The sequence below is a fragment of the Saccopteryx bilineata genome, chromosome 5 (assembly GCF_036850765.1).
Source record: "Saccopteryx bilineata isolate mSacBil1 chromosome 5, mSacBil1_pri_phased_curated, whole genome shotgun sequence".
NCBI lineage: Eukaryota > Metazoa > Chordata > Mammalia > Chiroptera > Emballonuridae > Saccopteryx > Saccopteryx bilineata.
Genome location: NC_089494.1, coordinates 86,164,678 through 86,190,493, shown reverse-complemented (window position 1 = coordinate 86,190,493; position 25,816 = coordinate 86,164,678). Strand labels below are relative to the sequence as shown.

Here is a 25,816-nt window from a genome sequence, read left to right as displayed (position 1 = left end):
AGCATAAAGGCGAACACCCCCAAGGCTTCTAGAGCTCTTCTTCACATCACATCTGAAATTACCTGGCTCCACATGTATGTGTTGTACAGGGCAGTCAACATATCTGGGCGCAGAAGTTCATTACATCCTTGTTTCAGAAGCATCTTGGCACTAGATTTATATTTTCTCTGTTCATGCAAAGAGCAGTGAAGCACAAAAGAGACTTAAGAACGTGGCTCTATATCCCAGTCACCTCTGAGTGAAGAGATGTAGGCAGACACACTTTATGTACTCACATAATACGTGTGGGTGAAGGCACCAAATACATTACAATGCCAAGCAGAATGACTGCAATACTTGCAGTTGACCATTTATAGTCCTTGTGAGTGGGGAATGACATAGCTAGTGCCCCCAAAATTCCTTATAGGAAAAAAGATATCATTGGAGAAGAAAAATATGGTAGAAAGTTCTGTCTACTTTTCTTCCATCAATTTGTTTTTGCATTTGCAACTCGGTTTGCAATTTACAATTGCAGGTTATAAACAGGCCTTCCAGAAGAACAAAGGGTGGAAGGACCCAGCTTTTCTTTCCCCTTCACCACAGCACATGTGAGGACACAGAGCATGGACTGGCACACTCAAATAGCTCATGGGCTCTTTGGGTGGCTAGACAGATACTTAGAAACAGGACATCCCAATATCATAGGCAGAACCTATGACATCCTTGCAGCAGACAGACGACACCTCATGAGAAACCTGGAGCACAATCCTGCCTGGGCCATCCAAACAGCCCCATCACAGTACCTGACTGATCTGGTCGCCTGCGATCTTAGCCAGCAGATGTCTAGGCTCATCGACTACCAGGTGGTATTTATCTTTCCGCTGCTCATAATCAGCTCTGTATTTTTTCTGCTCAGACATCAGATCAAATTATAGCAAGAGTACAATTTCAAGACTACACAGAAATGTCCCAAGATAATCACTCCAGAGAGCCAGTAATATGTCATTTTGGCAGATGGACTCCCAAGTCATCCAGAGTAGTAAACACAGGGAGGCAAAGAAAGTCAAGTGAAGGAAGATGGCGAAGGCTGGGGAGGCTAGATGACATTTGTGACCCCAAAATTGGAGTGCCTTGTGTCTAAACATTTCCCCTTCTACACAATGATGCCATTCGCAATGTTAGGATTTATGGCACCTTACATTGTGTTTAAAATAAGGCATTGATAATCTATAGGTCTACTATATAAGGCTGTGAGAATAAAAAAGAATATTCATGAAAAATTCTAATAGTCTTCTAATACTAGTTAATTTATTTGATTAGAAAAGAGACCTGAAAATCCATTGTGAATGTGGAAAATAGAAACTATATCAAGACTATATTTTAGGAAGCTACTAACAGTAATTCTTCAGAGCTGCCCCACCTGGAAATCTACTGAAAATGAACAAAATCAATTTAACAACAATGAAAAAGTCATATATTGAAATAAATATATCATTGGCAACATTTCAATTTTTAGGTACATTTTGCTAATTTTCTAACATTGTTTTTTAATTTATATAAATTTGTGGAAATCCAAAGACAGGAAATTAAATATAAAACCATCCAAAGGTAAGTTAATTTATAGCTTACTTATTTCAGTCATTTTAGGTTAAATTTAACTTAAATTATTACAAAGACAGTTACAGGGAAGACTGAGAAGAACATGAAGGAATATTCTGGGTACAAATGGATACTCTCTTTACCAATGGCTGAGTAACGATGGCAATACAATTGAATGGTGAGTCATAACTATCCCCATAGGGGTGGCTTTGTAACCTCCATCATTTCTGTGCCATAATAAGGGATACTAAATTAACTTTGAACCTCTATGTCTTCCAAATACACAATATCATGTTTAAAGGAGTTTATCTGATAGTCAACAAAATCCTTTACTCCCTTGCTCTCATCACCCAAAGGCTGTGCTGCCCCACCCTAGTGTGAGCAGGGGTGATGATGGCTGTGGTTCTCACACCACACACAGTCCCTCCCCTTGTTCTTATTCGGGCTTTTGGCAGAGCCCATCAGATGGTGACTTTATAAGAGTCTTTCCAAATCTTTACCTTGAATCAGCACTTAGAATGGCTTTCTTGTCATTTTATTTATTGGGTTATAATCAAATAACTCTATAGACTTCTTAAAGGAACTGAATAGGTATAACTGGGTTCGGTCATACATACCTCATTTGTCAATTGAGTTGCATACTTGAAATGCCTATTGATTGGACAATCGGCTTCATACTTGAAATTTGACTTCGTTCTTTCAAATACTTCTTTATACTTGTACTAGAGAAAACAGAATGTGGTTACTTGATAGCAGGCTATTATCTTAAAAACGAGACATACCATTTATCTTATACAATTGCGACCATTTATTCATGGAGTTAACAAGTAATGACTGAATGATTACTCTGTCTCCCAAGGCAACGAAGGGTATATGCATCTGGATTTATTGAAAACTCACTCTAAAGTATATACTTTTATTGAATAGATGACAAACAGATCTATTTTTCAAATTAGACAAAAATCCAAGTAATTTCTTCCCTTGTTTCTACATATTATAAAGATTATTATTTTACTTTGAAGTTATTATCATGTGGCATTTTTCAAGGCCATTAATTTGAAATTATTTTCCAGTAATTAATCAGATAGTCATATTTTAGGACAGGGGTGGGCTATCATTTAAACCACCAATTATTTTTAAATGGCCCCATGAACTAAGAATGTTGTGTGTATTTGTGTATCTTTTACCAATTTCAAGGAATTGTAAACAAGAAATATGTGACAGAATAAATGTGGCTCACAAAGTCTGAAATATATGTTATTTGGCACTTTTAAGAAAAGTTGACTGACTCCTATTTTAGAACTCAAAGGAAGCTAATCCAACTGCTTTATTTTGAAAATAGGAAAACGAGGCCATAAAAGCAGTCATTTGCCTCAAGTCAGACATCAAGTTTGTGGATTAAAATAATCCCACTTTATATTTGCTACCATGTCCACTCTAACAAGGTGGGTTACCAGAGACATTATTAACAGGGAGGGAATTCTGGCAGTGACATGAGGAGTTGTACTGAAATGATCATTCATCAACTTCCAATAAATGATATAAACAAATGATGGCCACAGTCAATGAGGTCAGTACTAAAAACAGTTTTGAGACGTCATTTTGGCAGAGCCCATCAGATGGTGAGCAATTCAGTATGTGCTCCACTACAGGGGCTAGAAGCAGGGATAAGGGTGGCAATATGAAAAGGTTGGATCCTCAGTGCTAATTCTCTTTGTGGGCACTGAAATATGTTAAACGGATGTGGCCATTATTTTTGGGTAGTTATACCTTGCTGTAGAGAGCCTTGTTCTGTTCAGCCAGAGTGAAGTCAGGGGTATCGTAGGCATAGCAACCAATGCCTTTAAGCCAGGTCAAATCTTCTTTGTATTTTACCTGGTAGAAGAATATCATCAAGGAGTGGTAAGAATCTATGTCTAAATAGCAATAGGTTAGGACTGATACAAATGGAACAAATAGAAACTGACCAGTGAGACATATAGAATAATAAGGTATTATATCAGTTTTTTAAGAGAAGTTTTCAGTAATATGATTTCTGCCCATTTTATGGTATATTTTTATGTTATATATAAACATTTTTATTTTTAATACTAATTAAAGCAATTCAGATCTAACAGGTATATTTTCCTAAAGAGAATATCATTAACTTGGCAGCTGTATTTTCATATAGAGAGCTGAAGTATCTTTCTTAGTGAGCATTGTTATGTGTCTTAATTACTTCATGAAGTTGTCTCTTCAATTGACCAAAATAGGTTATTGGTTAGATGAAGTATATCTCTTCCGGACACTCAACATGATATAATATATTTACAAGAAAAATATAGGTTTATAAATTTGAATATATTTTGTCTCTACCTCTCTCCCAAGTTGAAGTTCACTCACTTATCAATGAGTTTTAAGATTCAAGTATCAATACATAAGAACTAACATTGACTCAAAGGTTTAATCAGTTTTTATGCAGTGTTTGATCCCCTAAGTCATATGGGCATAAGAATTTATATGTAAAAATGGGAGCTTTGAAGACTCACATCACTGATTGCATCAGTGACTGCCCGATGGTGGAAATGCTCTGGGCGATCAGGAATGGACCTCCAGATTCCCAACTGGCTCATGTAGTTCTCCTTGTATTTCACCTGTGGTAAAAACACAAAGACGGGTATAAAATCTTACCATAGATTAATGTAAAAACATCTACTTATCTCCAGAAAGTATTAGAAAGGAGAGGATCTTTTTTAAAATTGACGGCGGGTTACTGTGCCGCACCCAAGCAGAAATATGGAGGGACGTACTTTGCTGATGTCGTCGGTGACTTTGCGGTGATAAACAATGTCCAGAGCATCCTTCACAGTGTGGTATTTCCCTTTGGTCTTCTGAAATGTTTCTTTGTAGCGCAGCTGGAAAGGGGAAAATGCACATGGCCCATGAAGGATTACTGAGTTAAATAACTGAGGTCTTTTAAGCTTGAACTCTCTGGAGTTTTCTCTCTAAGGTTTTCTCATGAATACATTTAGAAGAGATTTAAAAACTCATTTCAAATCCTAAAAGAGAGAAAGGACATGAAGAAGAACCTAATATAATCTGAGTAAAATATAGAGTTTAGTTCATTATATATTAATATTGGTTCATTGATTTTGACCAATATACAAGGCTAGTGTAAGGTGTTAATAGGGGAGAGTAGGCATAGACTGTAAGGCAATTCTGTATTATTTTTCAATTTTTCTGTAAACCTAAACCTACTTAAATAAAAAGTTTCCTTAAATGTAAAACATACAAGCAAAAAGCCCATTTGAGAGGAGGGAAAAAGAACCCAAACGTAACCTGTTGAGCCCGAGACATAGTGGGGTACTTGGAAGGAGGAGAGAGACTTTGTTTCTACCTTCCGGTATTAAAATGTGTTCTCCATGAAGCAGTTCTGAAATTTTATTTCATTATTTTCTTTATCTTTGTCATATTTCAAGAGACAACAACTCTTACTTTAACCTAAGAATATCATGGAAGCTTTATCCCATCTATATAAGATGGGTACTTTTCCAAGCAGTCACTTCTAAAATATCTTTTCTTTTTGGGTAGCTGAGGAAACACAGGATACAAGATGTCTTTTCTTTAGCTTTGTTTTTCAGATGGATAATCTCATGAGATTGCTTACCTCTACTTGTCAGGATAACCACAGAGGAACGGCTAAACTTAATGCTACGTACCACCCTTGCTACGTTGGACTAGTTTAAAGGTTAGAGTTATTGGTTTGGTATTGACAGAGCCCTAGGCATGGGGCTGGCCAGTTGGGGCATAATGAACTCCAGGGGCCAATTTCACAGGGTGGCCACCCCAAAAGTGGTGATACAGAGGAAGTTTGCTTCAAATTAATATTCAGTGGTAACTCTGCATTGATAAAGATGGGGATGTCACAAGGAGACTAAAAATATCTTAGGGGATAGATTTGGAGGGTAGCATATAATTTTCCCAGCTTATATTTGAAGTAAATTGGCACTGTCTCTTTCCAACTAGCAGACTCCTTTCAGCTCCAAATAATAATTTCTGAAAAAATTAGGGAACTGAGATATTGTTCCAATTTGCTGTACCCTCTCACGTTTCTGTTTGGGGATTAGTATAATTACTCCAAGATGCCTTGAAATCCCAGAGCTATGTTGCTAAGTTGAGGGGTTATGAGATTGATTGAGCTTTTATTGTTTTTTGTTTTGGTTGAGTTTATGTCCCGACATGGCCAGTCCTCTAGGGTTATGGTTCTGGCAGTGGGTCCATTCACTTACAGTTGGAGTCTGAAACACAAAACTGGTAAGGACTGGCCTTCTACTCTGAGTTCATTAATTTCATGTCTTTGTTGACAGATAACCCCATTACCATTAACAGGCAGTGTTGTCCTTTATCATGTGATATGGAAGTAAAAGTCTGTCCCTCTTAATTCTAACAAACGTTTCATTTACACTATTTAGATAATCAAGAGAAGAAAGGGAACAAACATTTCCTGAAGAGTAATTAAGAGAACTGCCCCATGTGAGAAACATTGTCTTGTTTAGTCTAATTTAATTATCACAATTCTTATCCTGATTCCACATACAAGAAAACAGTCTCAGAAAAATTAGATAAGGTTTACAGAGCCATACAGCAGACAAGTGACAGTATCAGGATTTAAAACCATGTTTGGCTGACTCCAAGAACATGATTTTATAGGTAACAACTAGTTATCAAGTAACCCTAAGAACTTCTAGTAAACAATCACAAGAAGGGGTCATTATTCTTCCTAGAAGAGCAATGAGAAGAGTCATAGGCTTTTTGATCTCTCAACATTACTCTTAGCTACTACTTTGCCTGAATGGTATCGTTTGTGCCTATGTGTTGTTGGGTTTTTTCTTCTTCTTAAGTTTTGGGCTTTTTTCCTGGTCCATGTTGTGGGTCAGGACTTTGAAGTACAGATAAGACTGTAATATCTCCGTTTCTTAGGTCCCAACCTCAGCTCTCCCTATCACAATGGAAGGAAGAAGGAAAGAAGGAAGGGATGCCTACGTCACTGGCGTTCCAGTAAGCCTTCTTGGCTCTGATGAGGACTGGTGTATCTGGAACCGGGGTGTACTTGTCCTTCATCTTTTCATATTGAAACTTGTACTTTTTCTAAGAAATAAAGATAGAAGAGAGAGACAAACTTCAGTTCAATTGCTTTCATTCTTCACAACTCATAACCATGTCACAAATCCTCTCTAGGGACACAATGCACTGTGCTCATTAGGAGAATGGCTCTGCCTTCTGTTCCTGATGCTGCTGAGCCCAGTTTATGAACATGAGCTCTCCCATCAGAGGCAGCAGAGGAAGGTTTTAATGAAGGGTATTTTTCTTCAACTCGGTGCCTTGGTGCCACATTGCCCACTTACCTCACTGACCATGTCCTTCACGTCTTTAGCATGCTTCAAGGCTGTGGTCTGGTTTCCAGCGTGATGATGGGGTCTCTCTTTAGTGGCAAGTTCAACATATAGATACTAGATAATCAGAATAGGGATCGGATGTTATAGAGAGAAAACATTTCTTATTTACTACTCAGTCTTCTTTATTCAGCAGGTGTAAACATATTCACACTCCAGTTGTCTAATAGTCTGTGGCTGAGTATATGTCAATCTAAACCTATATAATAAATAATGCCGATAGAAGAACCAGAGGATTCTGACAGATCCTTCAACATATTTTCCCCCATTTTTTGCCTAAATGCCTGAAATGTAGTTTCATTCATCTATGACAACAGATAGGTCTTATAGAATGAATCAGCAACTTATTTTCAGTACCTAGAGTCCACAGAACTCTCATCCAATGACAGAGGTGTAAAAACTTGAAAAAGAAGATGTGGCATTACCCCCTCATGTAGAACAAACTGTAGTTATGATAACCTAAACAAACATTGCCTCTTGAAATTCATAGGCATGCGATTGCATCAAGGGCAACCTCGTGCCAGAGGCTGCTATTGACCAGAAGTGGTCAGGCACACACAACCACTCCTGTGATGCCAGCACAGAAGGTTTATGAATCTTAGTTTATTAATCTTACCTGACTCTGAAGCTTCTGCCCTTGCTTGGCTCTTAACAGATCAGGAGTATCAGGAACTGAAGTGAAGACTGACTTCTGCTTCTTGCCTGCAGCTCTGTACACCAGCTGGACATAAAACAGTCATCACCATCATTTCTGCTTCATCAACATGTTCTTCGCAGATGCCTTCATTGCTTACTTCATGGAAGAAGCAGGGGCCCTCCCACTGTAACATTATCAGTTTCTTCTTCCAGTAAACCAACAATTTATTTACCTGCATAGGCTTTCGTTACTTTCCCCCCCTTCTAACAAAATACATTCTGTAGCCTCTCCAAGATTCAAGCCTCCTGCTGTGATCTTGGTCCCTTCTCTCCTGTCCCTTCCAGGACACTGTTCCAGCTGTTATCCCCTTCTTCTTCATATCTTCAACCCTCTTGTTTTTCTGATCTGCCCACTTCATCTGCAAATGGACTCAAGTCTCTTTCTTCATTAAGCTTTTTCCAACCTCTACCAATGGCCTTGTTTCTCTTTTACAACCAAGCAGCTAAGTGTTTGTTCTTTTTCTTTCTTTTGATTAATTTCTCAAGGCGATAAGTTTGGCTTCCCCCCAACCACTGCAATGAAATCACTCTCAGTAAGATTACCAAAACCTCTATACTTGCCAAATCCAAGAATGCTCCTTTGTAGCAACTGAAACTGCTGAGCAGTTTCATTCTTGAAAACTCTCTTCTCTGCCTTTACCATCCCACCATTCTCCCCTACGTGCTTGGGGAGCAACTTCCTTCTCAGCTTTCTTCTATGGTTCTGCCCTCTCCTGAAGGCTGCTATTCTCTGGAGTCAGGGTCAGCTCCATTCACCAGATATATTCTCCTTGAATGACCTCATTTGTACCAGGGCCTCAACCATTAATTTGAGACCAATTACATCCAAATCTGTATATCCAGTGTCTTCCCTGAGCTATAGACCCAAACAGAGCAGTGTGCCACTGAAGACTTTTAAAAGGACGCTACCATGATTAGGGCTCCCGATAGCAGAAATGAAAAAAAGAACAACTTTTGAAATAATTCAGTTTGTAGACTATAATAATAGTATAAGATAGAAGGACTTTCTAATCTATAAAATCAGGTAAACTCTCGGCAGTCCTAGTCATAGATTGAGCAAGTATCAATAGCCTCATCTTATTAAAAGGGGACATAATAAGTAAACGGAGGCAAAGTGAGATCAGCTAACTTGCTTCCACATGGTGGTGACTCTCTAGTTAAAGGCAGAGGGGAGATCTTTGCCTAGTATAGTTGCCTAAAAAATGATCCCTAGAGGAACACATCCCTTGTAGTGACAGGTTTGGCATCCTTACCTCACTCAGGTGTGTCTTCAGTTCCTGAACTGTTCTGTATTCTGGAGTGTCAAGCACCACTTTGTATTTGTCTCTCATCTTCCTTGCATTGTCAGTGTACAGGTAGTTAGACTTAAAAAAATACAGAAATAGAAGTTGATTCATCAATTAAGGAAATGCATGTCACGGTCACACATTGTCTTTCAAATGGCCGGTATGTGCAAGTCAAGCTGACCCTCTATGTACTCTGGATGTCTTCCCAGGAGGGAACAAAAACAATTCTCACCGACCTAAGCTCATTGCCTTTCCTAGGAGGCACGGATCAGCTTAACAGGGTCATGATTTGCTCAAGTAGGTTAATGGCACTTTTCCCTTTAAAAGTAGCTGCAGGCCAAGATTCTTTCTGCCCGGGTCCTTGAAGCCACGTGTTGTGAAGACTGGAGACAGGCACTCACCCAGAGCTTCCGCAGGTGCCGAGAGCGGACCATGTCGGGAGTGTCCATCAGGAAGCAGCCTATTCCCTTCAGGACCTGCAAGTCCTCTTTGTATTTAATCTGTGTGGCAGAAATAGAATATAGCTAGTCATGAGCAAAAATAAATCCAGAATAAATAAGACAGAGTAGTGACAAAATTTTATTGATATATCTTTCATTTTAATTCAACACATGCACCTTGTACTCTTAGTTCGCTTAACACATAAGTAAATCACAGATTTTTAAATTTAAACCTTTAACCCTGAGCTGAGGAGAGGACATGCTACTATTTTATTACTGTATCTATGGGAGAAGAGCCTAGATGAAATGAAATGGTCTTTTAAAAGAAGGAAATATCCAACGAGGAAAAGAAAATAGCACCAGAAACTTGCTTAAGGTGGTGAAAGTAGGGATAAACAATAGAAAGGTATAAATATGACTCGAAACAGGCCACTTAGAGAGTTGGTAATGATTCAGGGTTGAAGAATAGTGGCCATAAATTCTTGTATTTCCCAAGTAGTCCTCTTACCACTGTTTCCAAACCTGGTAAAATGTGGCTTCCTGCTTCCACACTATTTCACCTCCAACTTGCACACTTAGTTTAGAAGTACTTACTGGAAAAGGCTATTACTCAAAGACCACTGGTCAGCTTAAATGCTGAAAGAAGCCAGCCTCCCGGTAAGTCTTCCAGAAAGATTCTATGAGATGCTTACGTCACTGGTGATGTCTCCCACATAACGGCAATGGAGCACATGGGGTGTGTATGGCAGTGATATCATGTGGCCCTGCATCTTGAAGAAGTCTGATTTGTAGATCAACTAAAGAAAAAAATGTCCAGAAATATACATATTAGAGACTGAATGGCTGACAATCACCCCTGGGTTCCCTGGCCTCCCTTCTCACCTAAGAAAATACTCACCTCACTGACAGCCTCTTGTGTCTTCTTGACTTGGCGGATTTCAGGTGTGTCGGGGGTTGTATGAATCTTGTCCTTTAGTTTGTGGTACAGTTGTCGATACAGTCTCTACATTGGAGGAAACATCGTTTCAGGTGGTTAGTGTGGGATATTGACTGATCAAAAGAACATATTTTACTTAAAGAGCAATGAGAGGCCTGGCTTGTCATGGTGCAGTGGATAGAGCATGGACCTGGAACACGGAAGTCACTGGTTCAAAACCCTGGTTTGCCCGGTCAAGGGACATACGATAAGCAATCAATGAACAACTAGAGTGAAGCAACTAGATACTTCTTGTCCCCCCCCCTTCTCTCTGTAAAATCAATAAAAAAAAAAAGAGCTATGAGATGAGAGATTGAGGATATAGAAAATGATTTAGATTATGAACAAAAAAAGAAAATAATATTTTATTTAGGTGAAGAATTTTGAGCACAAAGTCTTCCATTTTCTATCAAATGGTTGAATAGTGGATCAGATATACAAACTAATAGTTCATGTAGAAAACTAGGGTGATGAATGAGATTAAAATACAAATTTATTAAAGATTTTTTAATTCAAATGTCAAAAGATGAAATTAATCTGCATTATAATTTATGAGAGTTTTTACAGTGGCATTTTTTTTGACAGAGATAGAGAGTCAGAGAGAGGGACAGATAGGGATAGAGAGACGGGAAGGGAGAGAGATGAGAAGCATCAATTCTTCATTGCAGCACCTTCATTGTTCATTGATTGCTTTCTCATATGTGCCTTGACCAGGGGGCTACAGTAGAGCGAGTGACTCCTTGCTTAAGCCAGCATCCTTGGGCTTCAAGTCAGCGAACTTTGGGCTCAAACCAGCAACCATGGGGCCATGTCTATGATCCCATGCTCAAGCCAGCAACCCCATGCTCAAGCTGGTGAGCCCGTGCTCAAACTGGCGACCTCAGGGTTTCGAACCTGGGTCCTCCATGTCCCACTTTGATGCTCTATCCACTGTGCCACCACCTGGTCAGATTACAATGACATTTCTAAATATAGAAAAACATTGTCATGGGATACCAGTATCAAACTGTGACAAAGAAGACCCCTTTACTATTTGCTGATGTGTAAATTTATAGCTGAAATACAATAAATTTTTAATGCATTTCAAACAAAGCCATAGTCTTTGAAACTCAGTATTCTCCCCACAGAATTAGAATTCACAGTACCTCACTGGTAACATCGTTGACCCTCCGGACATTGACAAATGGAACATCATTGGGGCCAAGTGTATACCCATTTGCCTTGATGTGTTCATAAACTTCTTTGTACTTGAACTGCAAAAGCAAAGTCAGGATGAGATCACAGATGGGTAAACAAAGAGAAGAATCACATTTCTCAAATAGAAAAGAGCTGCCACTTTCACTTGAAGATTATTCTCTAAGCATAAGGAAAAGTCATTGACAAAATTTCAATAATCTGAATCTTGAAAATTATTTTGTTGGCTAATAAAGGCAGGTCCAGAAAGCAATAAAATTTAAGGTTGCCTCAATGAAATCTGTTTGTAGGGAGGCATAAAAAAATGCAAAAAGCCCTTATATTTTTAGCCTCCATATGGCCAGTAAATTAAGAAATGCAAAGAAGAAGTAGGAGAATATTTCAAAGACTGATGAATAGCTTTACGAATTGATATTGGATCCTGCTTGGCCAGCAGTTTGATTCCAGGACTCTGAAGGGCAACATGGAAGGGACATCCCAGTGGGGGGCCTTAGCCGGTTTGCACCGGTTCGGTAGACCGGTTTGGTGAACTGGTTGTTAAAATGGCACTGGTAATCAGGGTTCTCTCTAAGATGGGCGCCTGGGCAGCTGCCCAATGTGGAAACCACAGATTTACATTCCTTACTCTTGTTTAACATGCATCTGTACAACAGCGTATTCTAGGCGCCTGTAATAATGTTCATTCCATCCATAGGTAAAAAAGGTTGCTAGTGAGGACGCCAATCAGAAGCAATATGGAAATATCTTAAATAACAGCTTTATTGTTTTTTGTCAGGTATTATTTAATATTTTTTCATTAATATTTAAAAACTCTTTCTTATAAAATAATCTAGTTTTGTGTACCTCTTTTATTATTTTTATTTAAGTATTAAATGCATGAAATAATAAACTACCTTTCAGTATATTGTTTTTTTATACTTAAAACGGTTATTAGGGCCAGAGAACCGGTTGTTAAATTATTTGAATCCCACCACTGGGAGAGCCTATTCTTCAGCTGATAGTTTCAGCTGTATATGGTCTAGACTAGACTCTATAGGCTAGTATCACTGGGATAAACAAAACTTTCCTAGGCCTTGTCCTTCAGGTGAATGGTGTCAAGTCCCAATGCGGCAATTTTAACATAATCAAATGTCAAAATAATCTGGAGATGTTTTCTCTGAGTATATGTACTCTAATTGATCAGTGTCAACCTGTTAAAATTAATTGTCTAAATAAAATTTTAAAAAATTTAAAAATAAATAACTAAATAAAAAGTGGGGAAGGTTGGTCAGAGCTAACGCCTAGGCAAGCTACAGGTAGTGAGAGCCTACCTATTCCTCTGAGCTTTCTGTGAAATGGGTACAGAGGGTAAGTAGTGAGGCAAGTACCTGAGCCAGCAGCCAGGCAAGAAATTCTTTCCTTGCACAGAAATGTACAGTGATGTATCTTTTTCAATGGAACATTGCAGGAGGAAGACAATACTACTGTCACACATCAGTAGCGAATGTGTGATTTAAATTTCCAGTACATGGCTCGGGGATCGTTCAGGATGCTTTTGTGCCAAAGCCAGCAGAAGTAGAAGCACCATGGCAGCCGTGAGACCCACGCCAAGGTAACTGAGTCACGCAGGTGTCATCCCACAGAGGTTCTATGTTAACACACTGGGCTGTGCCCAACTAAAGGAGCACGCCAATTCCACAGCGCCCTTGGGAAACATGCTATCTCCCTCCTCTGCTCTTATCATTGTATCAGTTGAGTCTTTGGGGTGGGATGGGGGGTTGAGAATGGACTATTAGTGAATATTAGTGCCCACTCCCACTTCAGACCACATCTTAATGCGGAGGAGAGCACTCACATAACTGCTCATGTATTGGGCATCCTTGGAGTGTTTGAAGTGAGGAGTGTCCACGGGAAGGCTGTATCCAGTAGGCAGGGAGCGCTTGCCAGCATCTCGGTACATATTCTGCCGAATGAGGAGGAAAGGGTTAAAGGACGTCTACATCAGATAACTGACCTATGTTAAACAAGCTCCATCCAGCTCACATGAGGTTTCCAATTAAAAACTTAAAGTACTTACCGGTATGCTTACTGAATTGGTTTCAGAAAGAGATAAAATAAGTTCTGAGAGTTAAGAAATTATCAAATTACTCTTAATCAATTGTTTTTGAAAAAGAGAGCAATTAATATGGAGATTTACAGAAACGGATTCTTCTATGCTTCTGAACATAAGCCTAACTGGCTTCATGGCAATGAGCAAGGATTGGGATAAGCAGAGAAAACTGGTTGCCAAGTGCTATCTCTGTTCATAACCACACTCTTAGGTGATATTCAAGCTGGCATCAATCTCAGAGGAAGTCATAATTATAAAGCACATTTTTGGAATCCCATCTTTCTCTATAAACACAGCTTCAGTGTCAGACTAAGACATGGGCAGGATGCTTTTATTCCTGGCAAAAGTCGGAAGGAGTTTCTACCTGTGACCTCAGTCTGTCTCTCAGGGGAGGAAGCTACAAGAGTAAAAACAGTATTAAAAATATATTGTATATATATATTTTATGTGAGAGGAGGGGAAATAGCGAGGCAGACTCCTGCACAGACCCTGATGAGAATTTACTTGGCAACCCCACCTAGGGCCAATGCTTGAGTACCAAGCTATTTTTAGTGCCTGAAGCCAATATACTCCAACAGAGCTATCTTCAGCACCTGGGGCCACACTCAAACCAATCAAGTCACTGGCTGCGGGAGGAAAAGAGGCAGAGAAGGGGGAGAGTGATGGGTATTTAAAATATTAAAAATCAAATTACTTCAATATAGGATAGTAGTACTGAAGGTTTGAAAACAAAATAGCAGCATCAGGTAACACAAAATAGAGATATTAAATGTGCAAGTGGAATCCACATTTTTCTTGTCTGAATTTCAACAGCAATTTCTAGTTGTATCTGTTATCTCTTATTGTTAATAGAATTTTATGATTATATGTCTCATCTTTGCCATCTTGATTTTAAGCTTTTTGAGAACAGAAATATTAGAGTGGCCTTTTTTGTAACTTGTAAACATTGCTCTAAAAATGCCCTTTGTTTGCTTAAAATGATGAACTAGCCAACCAAGAAGAAAGACAGGCTATGCCCTTAAAAAAAAATTATTATTTTTTTACCATAACTCATGTGACTGGAACAGCATGTACAGTATGGAACAGGCCAGGCTAAGAGGCTACGCAAGCTGAGGTATCTTCTATAGAAGCCAGTGACCTGGCCCTTGTAAGCTGCACCTAGAATACTCGCCGGGCACTTTGTAAGGTTCTCACTGCTCACCTCACTCTGGAGCTTATTTGCATAAAGAGCCCGGTCCAGATCCACGGTCGTTGTAGTTGGAGCCACTTTGCCTCTGACACTGTGCACGTAGTCATAGTGGTAGACAGCCTGGGTGCAGAGAGAAGCAGAAGGAGTTGATCTGGACTAATGGCAGCATTGATAGAAGGCAGCAAAGTGAATGGAAACCCAAGACACTCTCTCTCTCTCGTAAAGGGTTGCCTGCTTCCCTTTGCGTGGAGAATTCTAGCTGATAGACTACAGTGACTTGTCAGTAAAATCAGAGCTGGGGTGTGGACCCCACACTGAGAAATAACTGGAGGAGTTGGCTCAGGCATAAGAAGAGGAAGAGTGGTCATTATACCACTACATGTTAAAAAATATTTATAATAGGTCTCATGTTGTAACTCACTGGTGGGATGGTATTTATTTATTAACCTTTGGGGTTCATTTAAAAATGGGCAGCTTCATGCTTGTCCTTCCTGCTTTATACCAGGCATCAGAGTGGGCACTTTTCATCCATTTCCTCACTGTACAGATGAGGATGCTGAGGCCTGGAGGGTGATGTGCTCTTTCTTAGCTTCATCCACATCCCTAACTGCAGAGCCTGCTGCCTCCTCATGCCACTTTAGTTGGCTCTAAGTTATTAGAAGGTCTTGACAGTGACACATAACCATTGCTCTTGATACAAGTTTACAAAAAGCAACTTTGCAATCTCTGAAACAACTAGTATTTTAAAAGCTTAGATCACTTACAACCCTACCCAGGGAGCTACTTGAGCACATCAAGTTTTTAGGAAACAAGAGCAGAATCTTTTATTTTTGTTTTTCAATTATAGTTGACAGTCAGTGTTGATTTATATTAGTTTTAGGTGAAGAGCAGACTCTCAAGTAGCTTCTCAGGCACCAATTCTGGTTTCCCAGTGAGAAACGGCCAGTCACTGCCCACACTTCTGCTATTGCTGCTTGTGTTGAATGGTGGTCCCTCTCTGTACTTCTGCTCATGGTAACATCCCCAACGGGCACTTACATCACTTATTTGTTTCCTGCTTTGGACAGCCTGGACGTAGACTGGAGTATCAGTGACCAAATGGTAGTCATTCCTCGTTTTTTGAACTTGAGCTTTGTACTTGATCTGCCGAGAGGAAGAAAATAAGCCTGTGTTAGACCATTCACTATGTTAGAAATTGCTAGTTTTCACAGAAGGATTCTTTTTTAACTCATGGTTTTTACATTCATTAGTACTTATTTAACAGACCAGGATGTGCTTGAAGTTTTTGACAATTAGCATAACCAATGCTTACAGTCATTTGGAACTCCTAGAGTCTTCTAAGAGTTTTGACAATTGCTCTTCTAAGAATGTTTAAGCTTTCTTACTAAAATCTTGATTATGGTATTAATTTGCCCAGCAAATTCTCTCTTTACCAATAGAACCTGTCTATAGCATCACAAATTTCTAACAAATGAGATTTTCCTATAATGACAACCACTTGCTCATTAATGTATCCAAAAATAGCCCAAAGGGCAGAGAGGAGAGCCATGTGTCCCTTCTCCCCCAGAACACAACAGGCTAGCTTAACTGCGTGTCGACCAGGAGTGCTGCATGCACTCCTGGGAAATGGCTGCTTTCTATTCCTCACCACCTTCCTTTAGCTCAGCCATCCTCACCACCATTTAAGACACATCTGGTCTGTGACAATGTCCTCAGTTTACACACTCTCTTCTTGACTCTAGACTACGTAAAGAAGAAAACATACATAACCGCCCCCCACCCCAATACAAAGGCACACTCACATCATTGCGCAGGTCGTAAGCATGCTTGGCATGGAGAATTTCAGGAGTGTCCCAGACATAGCAACCAATGCCTTTCAGCCAGTTGAGGTCATCCTTGTACACAATCTACAGAATCGAAACAGATGAAGGAGATTGGCAAAGTAAAATTTGACCATAACTTTAACACCAAAGACATGGGCACCTTCAGGACTGAGGTTGACTTTGTGGAATGAAAAGCAAAAGGCACTATGCAATGAGGTCAAGGGTGTCATGCAGACATTGGCACACAGAGCCCTGCTTCCAGGGAAACCTTTGAATTCTAATTGAACCCACAGGTCTGTAGGAAAGCAATACTGGATAAAGGCTGAGGTGAAGAAATAGGCTAGTCTGCTTCTCCTCAGGGTGGGCCTGTGGGGCTGGGTGGGGTGGCCCTTCATAAGCAATGAGCTTACATCGCTGATCTGATCTGTGACACTCCTGACGTGATTGTTGATTTTCAAGTCGGGGTGGCAAATCCATTCATGGAGGCGTAGACGGTAATCAATTTCACTGACTTTCTTCTGAGAATCCTTGGCAGTAACCATCTCTACCATGTCGGGCACAATGTGGATTTTCATCTTGTTCTTTTCATATGCTGATTTGTACAGGCGCTGTGAAGTTCAAATGACATGCCACTCAGAAAATTGTGTACGGAATCATGGCAATATATGACTTCCTTATACAGCGGAGAAGTCAGGATGACCAGTTTACAAAAATCAGCTGGGGGCAGGGCAGGGACTGGAGCTTTCTGACACCTTCTATACATTTCTGTGGGCAGAAGAAGCAGCCTGGGCTGAAATAAGCCCTAGCTTCCTCAGATGTGCACAATCAGTGCCATATGCGTTCTTTAATAAAAACCATCCTCATTTAGAATGGATGACTACAGTATTTGGCTTCAATTTGAAGGAAGGCCTTCAAGATTACTTACATCAATGTTGAACTTGCCAACTCTGAGACATCGCTCTGTGTTTGGATCGTCTTCAACGCTTCTTGGTAAAGTGTAAAGAGCTTTGAACTTTTCATATTCTTCCCGATACTTTACCTACAGAGAGAAAGCACAGAGGAAGACACATAGTTTGGGAGAGTAACGGATCTATGTTGTTATAAGAGCATGAGACTTATTAGGAAGAACTCATCTCTGAGATCTGGTCAACTTGGGGTCACCGCTTCTGTGAATTCCTTTCTTCACCTGTGCACACAGGTAGAGGTACCGTAGTCGCACCTGCCACAGGTTATCTGGAGGCTTAGTTCAGACTAGATCTCAAAGAACTGTTTAAGCTGTAGAGATCTATAAAATTTCAGTTACTGGTATAATAACTATTATTATATTAATAATAATTTTAGTATACATTGGTATAAAAATGTATGTAATACTTTTATACCAATATTAGTACTGTATTGCTACTACAACTAACTCATTTCAAAGATTATGTAATTTTTTAATCTCTTGTGATCATAGCTTTTTTTCTTAGTCATAAGTGAGAGGAAAAAGGTGTTTTTCAGGAATTTTTTTGCTTTTGACAAGTCTGGTACTTAAGAGACACAATATTTGAGTTTTACCTCCTATATGTTTTTCCAAAACTACAATGCAATCAATATCTATGAGAAAACCAACTTTTAATTTATAAATTGTATTGCTTATTAATTAATGCTGCATGATTTCATGAAGTAGGAGGCAAGGCCCTTTAGGAGACTAGGATACAAACACGATAAAATAATAATTCTTTCCCAACTCAGAGGCCCACCTCTCAGTCAAAATAATGGGAGATGAGAGCATTTGCGTTAGAATTCTTGCAAAGTTCTTCACTGATTAGAAACCAACCAAAGTTCACATCAGAATTTTCCAGAACATTAACTCACATACTCCTTACATCTAACCCAATTATAAGATTGCTCAATTATAAAGAAGATAGTATCCAAAGGTACCTTTAAAAAAAACTACTGTTGGAACCCTCCTATTAAAGGATTAATTTCTCTGTGCCCCACCTTGCTCCAAAAATGAGTTGCCAAGAATCCTGCCTTTGTAACTTTTTTCATGACTTTAAAAGAACAAAAAAGTCTCTGCTAAATTATCTAAACTTTTATCTACAAACTTTCTGCTCCCAAATGAAATGTTTGCTCCTTTGCGCTAGTCTGTCTGCAGTCTTCCACATTTCATATTTAACATAACAAAGTCTTTTTTTTTAACTCTGCATCTCTAGGTCCATTAGATGGCAGTAAAATCAATAAGACTAGGTCTCTATCATTTGAAATGAATAGAATTAAAATGGTCAAATTTCATTGTCTTTATTGTAGCAGTAAGTACTCTTATCTAAAACATTTATGTTAGAGGGAACTCAAATAAACTTCAGGTGTGTGTGTGTGTGTGCATGCATGTGTGTTGATGTGCAATATAAAATAAATTTCTCACTGTGGGGATTAATGAAAAAAAAGTCTTGAGAAATACCGGTCTAAAATATTATATAAAATATTCAAAATTAAGAGGAACAAGTTTCTGAAAGAGGTAAAGTTCCTGGAAGTGAACTGGGTTTGTTAGAACGGCAGTGAAGGTTACAGGAAATTTTATAATAAATGGTTTTACTTAAGAACATTTTAGGCATAGAAGGTTAAAGAGCATAAGACTTTATAGCATATTTAAACAGCTTATGTGATTTAGGATTTTTTATTATCACAGCTATCGCTAAGGAGCTGTGCTTTACAAAAGTAGAATTTCAAAAGACTCAAAGAATTTTATGTTTCATGGTTATAAAGATAATCATTTACTTTTTAATCATTTATTCAAGGATGATGCAATGACTAGTTATCACAGTCGCTGGGCTATTTCTGTACTACCACCCACATAATTCTATTGAAAAAGAGTCCGTTTTGTGTGGTATATTATGTCTTCCATCTATCTCCACTTCTGGCTGAAACAGTATGTCCATCTATGTCATCTGCAAGCAACCAGCCTAAAAGGCTACATCTGCTTTCTTCATACGAGTGTTTGTGATTCTCCCTGGACTTCAGGGCCCTCGGGAGGAAGACGCGAGCGCACAGAGATTGTGATGCTTGTGCATCTGGAACTACTTGCTCACGGCATACTCCTCTGAAACTGCCGGGGGTACTTCTGGGCAACATATGTATCAGCCAGAAGAATCCTGGGAGTGGAGAGCAGGGGAGGGCAGAGAGTGGGTCGAAGGCTATCACATTTGCACTTGACTTACACTGCTGGCCAGGTCCTTCTGGTTCTTGGCGTGTGTCAGGGACATGGTGCTAGAAGGCAGGATGTAGCTGGTGGCTTTCACTTTTTCCCAGGTCTCCTTGTACAAGTTCTGTAGGGGTTAAAAACCTTCTTGTGAGTATGAAAAAATACATTCTGATTATCTTCTGAGCAGAAGATGTTTTCCTCTCTGTTTCTGCCCTTCTCAGTCACTTCCTAACAACCCCCGATTGTCTCACTCTGTGGATCCAAGGGCCCTAAGGGAATAACTGGTTTAACGCCACAGCCATCCTCTCATAGTCCGTTATTTTGTTCTCTCCCGTAGTATTTAACACAGTTTGATAGGTACCAGAGTTTTTGATGCCATATTGATTCTCCATAAATCTAGGAATTCCTGGTGGGTGAAAAACACTAACATTTAAAAAAAACCCACCTCTTTATCCCCCCCACTTTTATGTAGCTAGTGGGAGTTCAAAATACATTTGTTTCCACTCTTATGTATTTCTCCAGGAGAAAAGAAAACTTATGCACACACAAAAACCTATATGCAAATGTATAATATATAGCAGCTTTATTCATAATTGGCAAAAACTATACACAACTCCAATTCCTTTAATGATAAATGGATAAACAAACTATAGTATGTCCATGCAATGGAATACCATTCTGTAATAAAAAATAAATAAACTAGTGATTTATGCAGCAATGTGCATAATGCATAAATTGCTGTATAATTCCATTCACATGACATGCTGGGAAAGGTAAAACTTTGGGGATAGCAAACATCTCTGTGGATGCCAAGAGAGAGGAGAGGGCCAGCAAGAGAGAAATTCAAAAGTGATGCAGAATTTTTCTGTATCTTGACTGTGGTGGTGAATACATGACTTTAAGGTATTTATAAAAAGCCACAATACTATATATTACAAATAGTGAAATTTACTGTATGTAAATTAAAACAAAGAATCAATCAGAATGAGGGAGGGGACTAAAATGGAATACAAACTGTAACAAATAAATCTAATTGTATCACAAATGCATAACAAGACTACAGTGAAGGAAGTGGGGAAGAAAACTAATATATTTTGAAAAATGGTATTTTGACAAGATACTCTAAGGCTATCGACAAAAAAAACTATACAGAATATTGTGCTCTAGTTAGGAAATTTGATTCTGACAGGGATATAAGGTAGTAATTCTGAAATGTTTGATGTGCATACCAGAGTTGCACAGATAAGTAAATATATCATAGATAATGGTGGCAACGCTTATTTTTATTTTTTTGTTTTTTTTGTTTTTTTGTTTTGTTTTGTTTTAATTTTTTAAATTCATTTTAGAGAGGAGAGAGAAAGGGAGAGAGAGAGACAGAGAGGGAGAGAGAGAGGAGAGACAGAGAGAGAAGGTGGGGAGGAGCTGGAAGCATCAACTCCCATATGTGCCTTGACCAGGCAAGCCCAGGGTTTTGAACCAGCAACCTCAGCACTTCCAGGTCGACGCTTTATCCACTGCGCCACCACAGGTCAGGCAACGATTTTTATTGAAAAGGAAAAAGAAAGTTAAAACTTGGACAAAGGAGTTACAAAGAAGGAAAGGAGAAGTCTCGGATGCACTCTGTGGTGCTGAACTGCATTGGAGGTATCACTATGAACTCATTGTTTGACGTCCAGGAGCAATGAGCACACGCAGTGCTTACATCTTGGTTTGGAAGTATCATGCTCAATAAATAAATGAGGAGAGTTGGTGGATTCTAGGTCTGGAACAGGGAAAATACAAGAGTAGCCTGGAACATCTTGCGGTGCCAGGAAGGAAGTGCTCAAAAAACACAATGATGGGCTAGGTTGGGGGACACAGGAGCCACCCTGAAAGAGCTGCCAGTGGCCGAAGTTAAAACAATATGAGTAACAAAATAAATAACAATAGTATTAAACTACAGCCCACAGAATAAAATAACCATTCATGATCCTATGCTGATATAAACAAATAAACAAATAAGCAAGCAGGGGAGAAGGAATGGTGTCCCTTACAGAAGAATTCCAATTAATAAATGTAGGAGGACTGAGGGAAACAAAATCACCAACAGCTATATTTCACAGTAATGATTGTAAGCAAGATCCATCAATGGATGCTAAACTACTTGAGGAGAAACAGGATATTTGCATAGACCCAAAGGATCTCCTCCAAGACATTTACTAACAATGAAGGGAAAAATAGTAACCATATAAGTGGACCAGCTCAGCAGAGAGCAACTTAACCAAGTGATGAAGGTCAACCTCAGTTATTGACCTCCTGTACGGCCTGCTGAGAGGCCCTGAGCAGGACACATCACTGCTGTGCTATTCTTGCCCAAAAAAGCATATTCTCAATCTAATCATGGGAAAACATTATATAAAACCAAAGGAGGGTCATTCTACAAAATAACGAATCAGTATTCTTCAATTGTGTCACTATCAGAAAAGAACACGGAAAGGATCCTTGAGAAATGAACCAATCAGAGGAGACTGCGCAATCATGGAAACTAAATGCAATGTGGGATCTAGATTGGCAGCCAAAACAGAAAGCACCATAGTGGAAAACCTGGTGAAATCTAGATAAAGTCTGTAATTAACATTCTTCCATTTTTAATTTCCCTGTTTTGATTATTGTACTACAGAGAATACTATGCAGGAATTCTATGTACTATTTTTGAAACATTTTTGTCAATCTCAAATTATTTCAAAATGAAGTTTAAAAATGTGTGTTGAATTAATCAATTCAGAAGAAGAAAGAAAGAGAGCCCTGGACGATCAGCAGGCCCCCGGCCACTAGAGAAGCCAGAGAAGGCAAGCTCAGGGTCAACAAAGAATAGCTTCGATGGGAGCTGCCTGCAACATGGAAAAAATTGCTGAATTTGTGTCAACTGGGTGAAATAGTGCAATATTCAAACTGGGGCTCATCTGATTGTAACTAGGAGGATTTAGGAGATAAAGTAGGAATTTGAAGGTCCAGGAAAAAAAACTGGACGAAACTTTGGGAGTAAAGTGCCTATCCTTATTTTCTTATGGTCTCTAAAAGGGTGGAAAGGTAACTCAAATGAAAGAGGAAGAAAGCTCAACTCACGCTGCTGTAAAGATTCTTCAAATTCCTGGTTCTGTCATAATCCACTGTTTCTAGTACCGTTGTATATTTGTCTTTATTCTGATGATAATTTTCTTTGTACCTCACCTATAGTAAAAAAAAAGATGGGTTATTCTTTTCTGTTTGAAATTATGTAAAGACAAATAATGGCTTGTTAAGACGAGAGGGACGCACCTCGCTGGCATTGATGCCGCTTTGGAGAGCAGTCACGTAAACTGGAGTATCTGTGACCATACTGTAATTTTGGAAATTTTCTTTGCCTGCTGCCGTGTATTGTAGCTGTGAAGAAAACCAAAAGTCAATCTCAGATGGTAAGATCCAGGTCTGCCGTCAGCGTCAGCACTTTGTGCCAACTTAGATGTGCCCTTATTTTTAGTCTGGGTTTCTGGCTTTAATCCTAACAGAGAGACTACTATTGTATAGTCCTGCGGGTTTTGTATATTTGTCAAAACTAATTAGTTTCTCTTGACCAAGAATGAGGTCTGGATCTTTTTTAGGTTCCCCTGTTTATTTTATTGTCTCTTCCACGCCCATACTCCGCCCTGGACAGCAGCCCCTCAGTTTCAACATTCTGTTAGTCTGCCCTATCAGAGCTGAACCACATGCTGGGAAATTTTCCAAATAGCTATTTTTTAACCTTAAAGCTTATCTATTTATGGTCAAAGCATGCATTTGCATTCTACTATCTATAAGTTAACCTGGTCAACTAAAGTATCGATGCTTGAGAGTCATTTACTATGGAACACCTCCAGATACTTTCTGTTAGAAATGTCTAATGCCTTAAATTATTGAGAGACTCAAACTCTAAAGCCCAACATCAGAGCAGGGCACTAGGAGAGGTTCTTACTGGGCAGTGGATCCTGGTTCCCTTTGATCATGCACTGTTAGAAAGCTTTCTCTACCTGGGCTCAGGGACAACCTTGCCAAAACGCCACTGACAGCACCATAGAATCCATTAATCCATAGCGAATTAGTCCTTTTAGAATGACTGGCTCACCTGACTCTGGAGTTCATAAGATTTCTTGGCTTGGAGGATCTGGGGTGTATCCCAAACATAGCATCCAATGCCTTTCAGCCAATTCAAGTCATCTTTATACACATTCTGCAAGAAAGAAGGAACAGTGAAAGACAATAGGTATCAAATGAATTTACAATCGAACGTTTTGATGATTTCATATCAGCTCTTGTCTGTGCTTGGTGCTTAGTGGTCATAGGGAGGGCTTCTCAACAGTTGAGGGGTCTTTAATGCTCTGGCCTGAAGAAGCTTAGGAGGAAAGCAATAGCTAAGTGTTAGTCTAGTGTTGAACAAACTAAATATTGAACATAGGTGTCCATGGTCCAGATGGACTTCTTACACCAAAAAATGGTTATAGATGTCAGTTTGTAATGAAGAGCAGCAGGGTTAATTAGAACCTAGGGGGTAGGGGAGCCAAGGCAGGGCTGGGTGAAGCCTGTGATTAAGTCGAGTTGCAGAGAAGACATACATCGCTCAAGATCTCCTGTGCGTTCCGGGCCCGTATAACGCTGGGTTCTTCTGGAAGCGATGTCCACTGGTGGAAGTAGTGTCGGTACTCCAGGTCACTGAGGATGTACTGGCACTGTTTGGCCAGCACGTGGTTCATCATGTCATTGGGGATATGAATATTTGCTTTGGTGTCCTCGTAATTTTTTCTGTAGTTCAACTAAAGAATTAAAAAAAAAAAGACAAAAATAAGAAAGGAAAATGTAAATTCTTCGGCTCAATCTCTTAATTTTATCTCCAGTATAGATCAATGCTTTTAGAATAGACTAAGGTTAAACAAATATACTTTAATATACTCTTTTTAAAAATTTCCCATCCTTTTATAACACAGGGTAAACAGCGGCCTTGTCAAATGCAGAGCCATCACTGGCTGTTTGGTGGTGTGGGCGGGAGGGAAGGGGAAGTCCAAAGCCATCCAAGCCACACAGGCTCGCTGCAGGGGCGGGGGAAAGTCTCAGGACTTGCTTCTCCCTCCCCACCCCGCCCCAGCTGATCTCAAACCAAAGGGCAGGGCAGAAATAAAATTAAAGTGAACTTTGCTTACTGCACTCCTCATCTTTTGGAAATCCAGACTGTGAACCACAGCAGGGAACTCGCTGATTTCCTTTCCAGCCAGGTAGTGACCCTTCTGCTTCTCATACGTCTCTTTGTATTTAAGCTGTGAAGTGGGAACAGTGAGAACCACTGGGAGGTGCTAACCAGCCCTCGCTCCCCAATAAAGATGCTGAAATCTGTGAGAGAACAGAGTCCTACCGACCTCACTGTTCACAAAGTCAGCGTTTTTGGCTCCGACGATGGGGATGTAGCGCTCATCCAAGGTATAGCCATAGGCCTTGGTTCCCTCCCAGGCCCCTTTATACAAGATCTGGAGCAAAGAAATGGGTGTCAACAAAAGCTTGCTCCCAGATACCATGAAAAAGAAAGTGGTAAAATCGAGGTAAAATATTTATGTTTAAAAGCATGGCTTAAATCTTTATAGCTGTTAGTGTACCTACCTAAGAACAAGGTAGAGAGTCTTTTGGTTTGTTGCAAACGAAATCAACAAACTCTGAGGCATTTTATAATGGAGATCAACTGTATTTAGAGTGCTAATAAAAGTGAAAACAAATTTGCTTCAAGGGAGAGAGTCGCTGAAGATCGTCTACGACTGAAGTTAAACTTATGCACACCACACACACACACACACACACACACACACGTCCTTTAAATTAGCTGACTTAAAATTTGGAGGGCAAGTCCTCCACTCAGTGGCTGGAGGTGTCTGTAGGTGATTGCTGAAGTGGG

General features: G+C 39.5%; 1 protein-coding gene across 27 annotated transcripts in view; it reads right to left on the bottom strand.

Moving 5' to 3' along the window:
- The window catches only part of NEB (nebulin), a 210,797-nt gene that overhangs the window by 49,066 nt on the left and 135,915 nt on the right, over positions 1-25,816 (bottom strand). For 24 of the 27 annotated variants that reach the window (XM_066281220.1, XM_066281225.1, XM_066281224.1 and 21 more), the window contains 26 exons: positions 25,290-25,397; positions 25,077-25,190; positions 24,495-24,692; positions 24,008-24,112; positions 23,185-23,289; positions 22,993-23,097; positions 19,904-20,011; positions 17,629-17,742; positions 17,114-17,311; positions 16,683-16,787; positions 15,919-16,023; positions 14,893-15,000; positions 13,437-13,544; positions 11,554-11,661; positions 10,331-10,435; positions 10,125-10,229; positions 9,394-9,492; positions 8,960-9,070; positions 7,627-7,731; positions 6,963-7,067; positions 6,601-6,705; positions 4,368-4,472; positions 4,107-4,211; positions 3,349-3,453; positions 2,196-2,300; positions 63-167 (listed from right to left, as the gene is read on the bottom strand). In XM_066281220.1, coding sequence (XP_066137317.1) covers positions 63-167; positions 2,196-2,300; positions 3,349-3,453; positions 4,107-4,211; positions 4,368-4,472; positions 6,601-6,705; positions 6,963-7,067; positions 7,627-7,731; positions 8,960-9,070; positions 9,394-9,492; positions 10,125-10,229; positions 10,331-10,435; positions 11,554-11,661; positions 13,437-13,544; positions 14,893-15,000; positions 15,919-16,023; positions 16,683-16,787; positions 17,114-17,311; positions 17,629-17,742; positions 19,904-20,011; positions 22,993-23,097; positions 23,185-23,289; positions 24,008-24,112; positions 24,495-24,692; positions 25,077-25,190; positions 25,290-25,397 — 2,949 coding nt within the window. Of the gene's footprint in view, positions 1-62; positions 168-782; positions 888-2,195; positions 2,301-3,348; positions 3,454-4,106; positions 4,212-4,367; positions 4,473-6,600; positions 6,706-6,962; positions 7,068-7,626; positions 7,732-8,959; positions 9,071-9,393; positions 9,493-10,124; positions 10,230-10,330; positions 10,436-11,553; positions 11,662-13,436; positions 13,545-14,892; positions 15,001-15,918; positions 16,024-16,682; positions 16,788-17,113; positions 17,312-17,628; positions 17,743-19,903; positions 20,012-22,992; positions 23,098-23,184; positions 23,290-24,007; positions 24,113-24,494; positions 24,693-25,076; positions 25,191-25,289; positions 25,398-25,816 lie in introns of all 27 variants that reach the window. The other 3 variants (XM_066281221.1, XM_066281230.1, XM_066281248.1) reach the window with 2 other exon arrangements.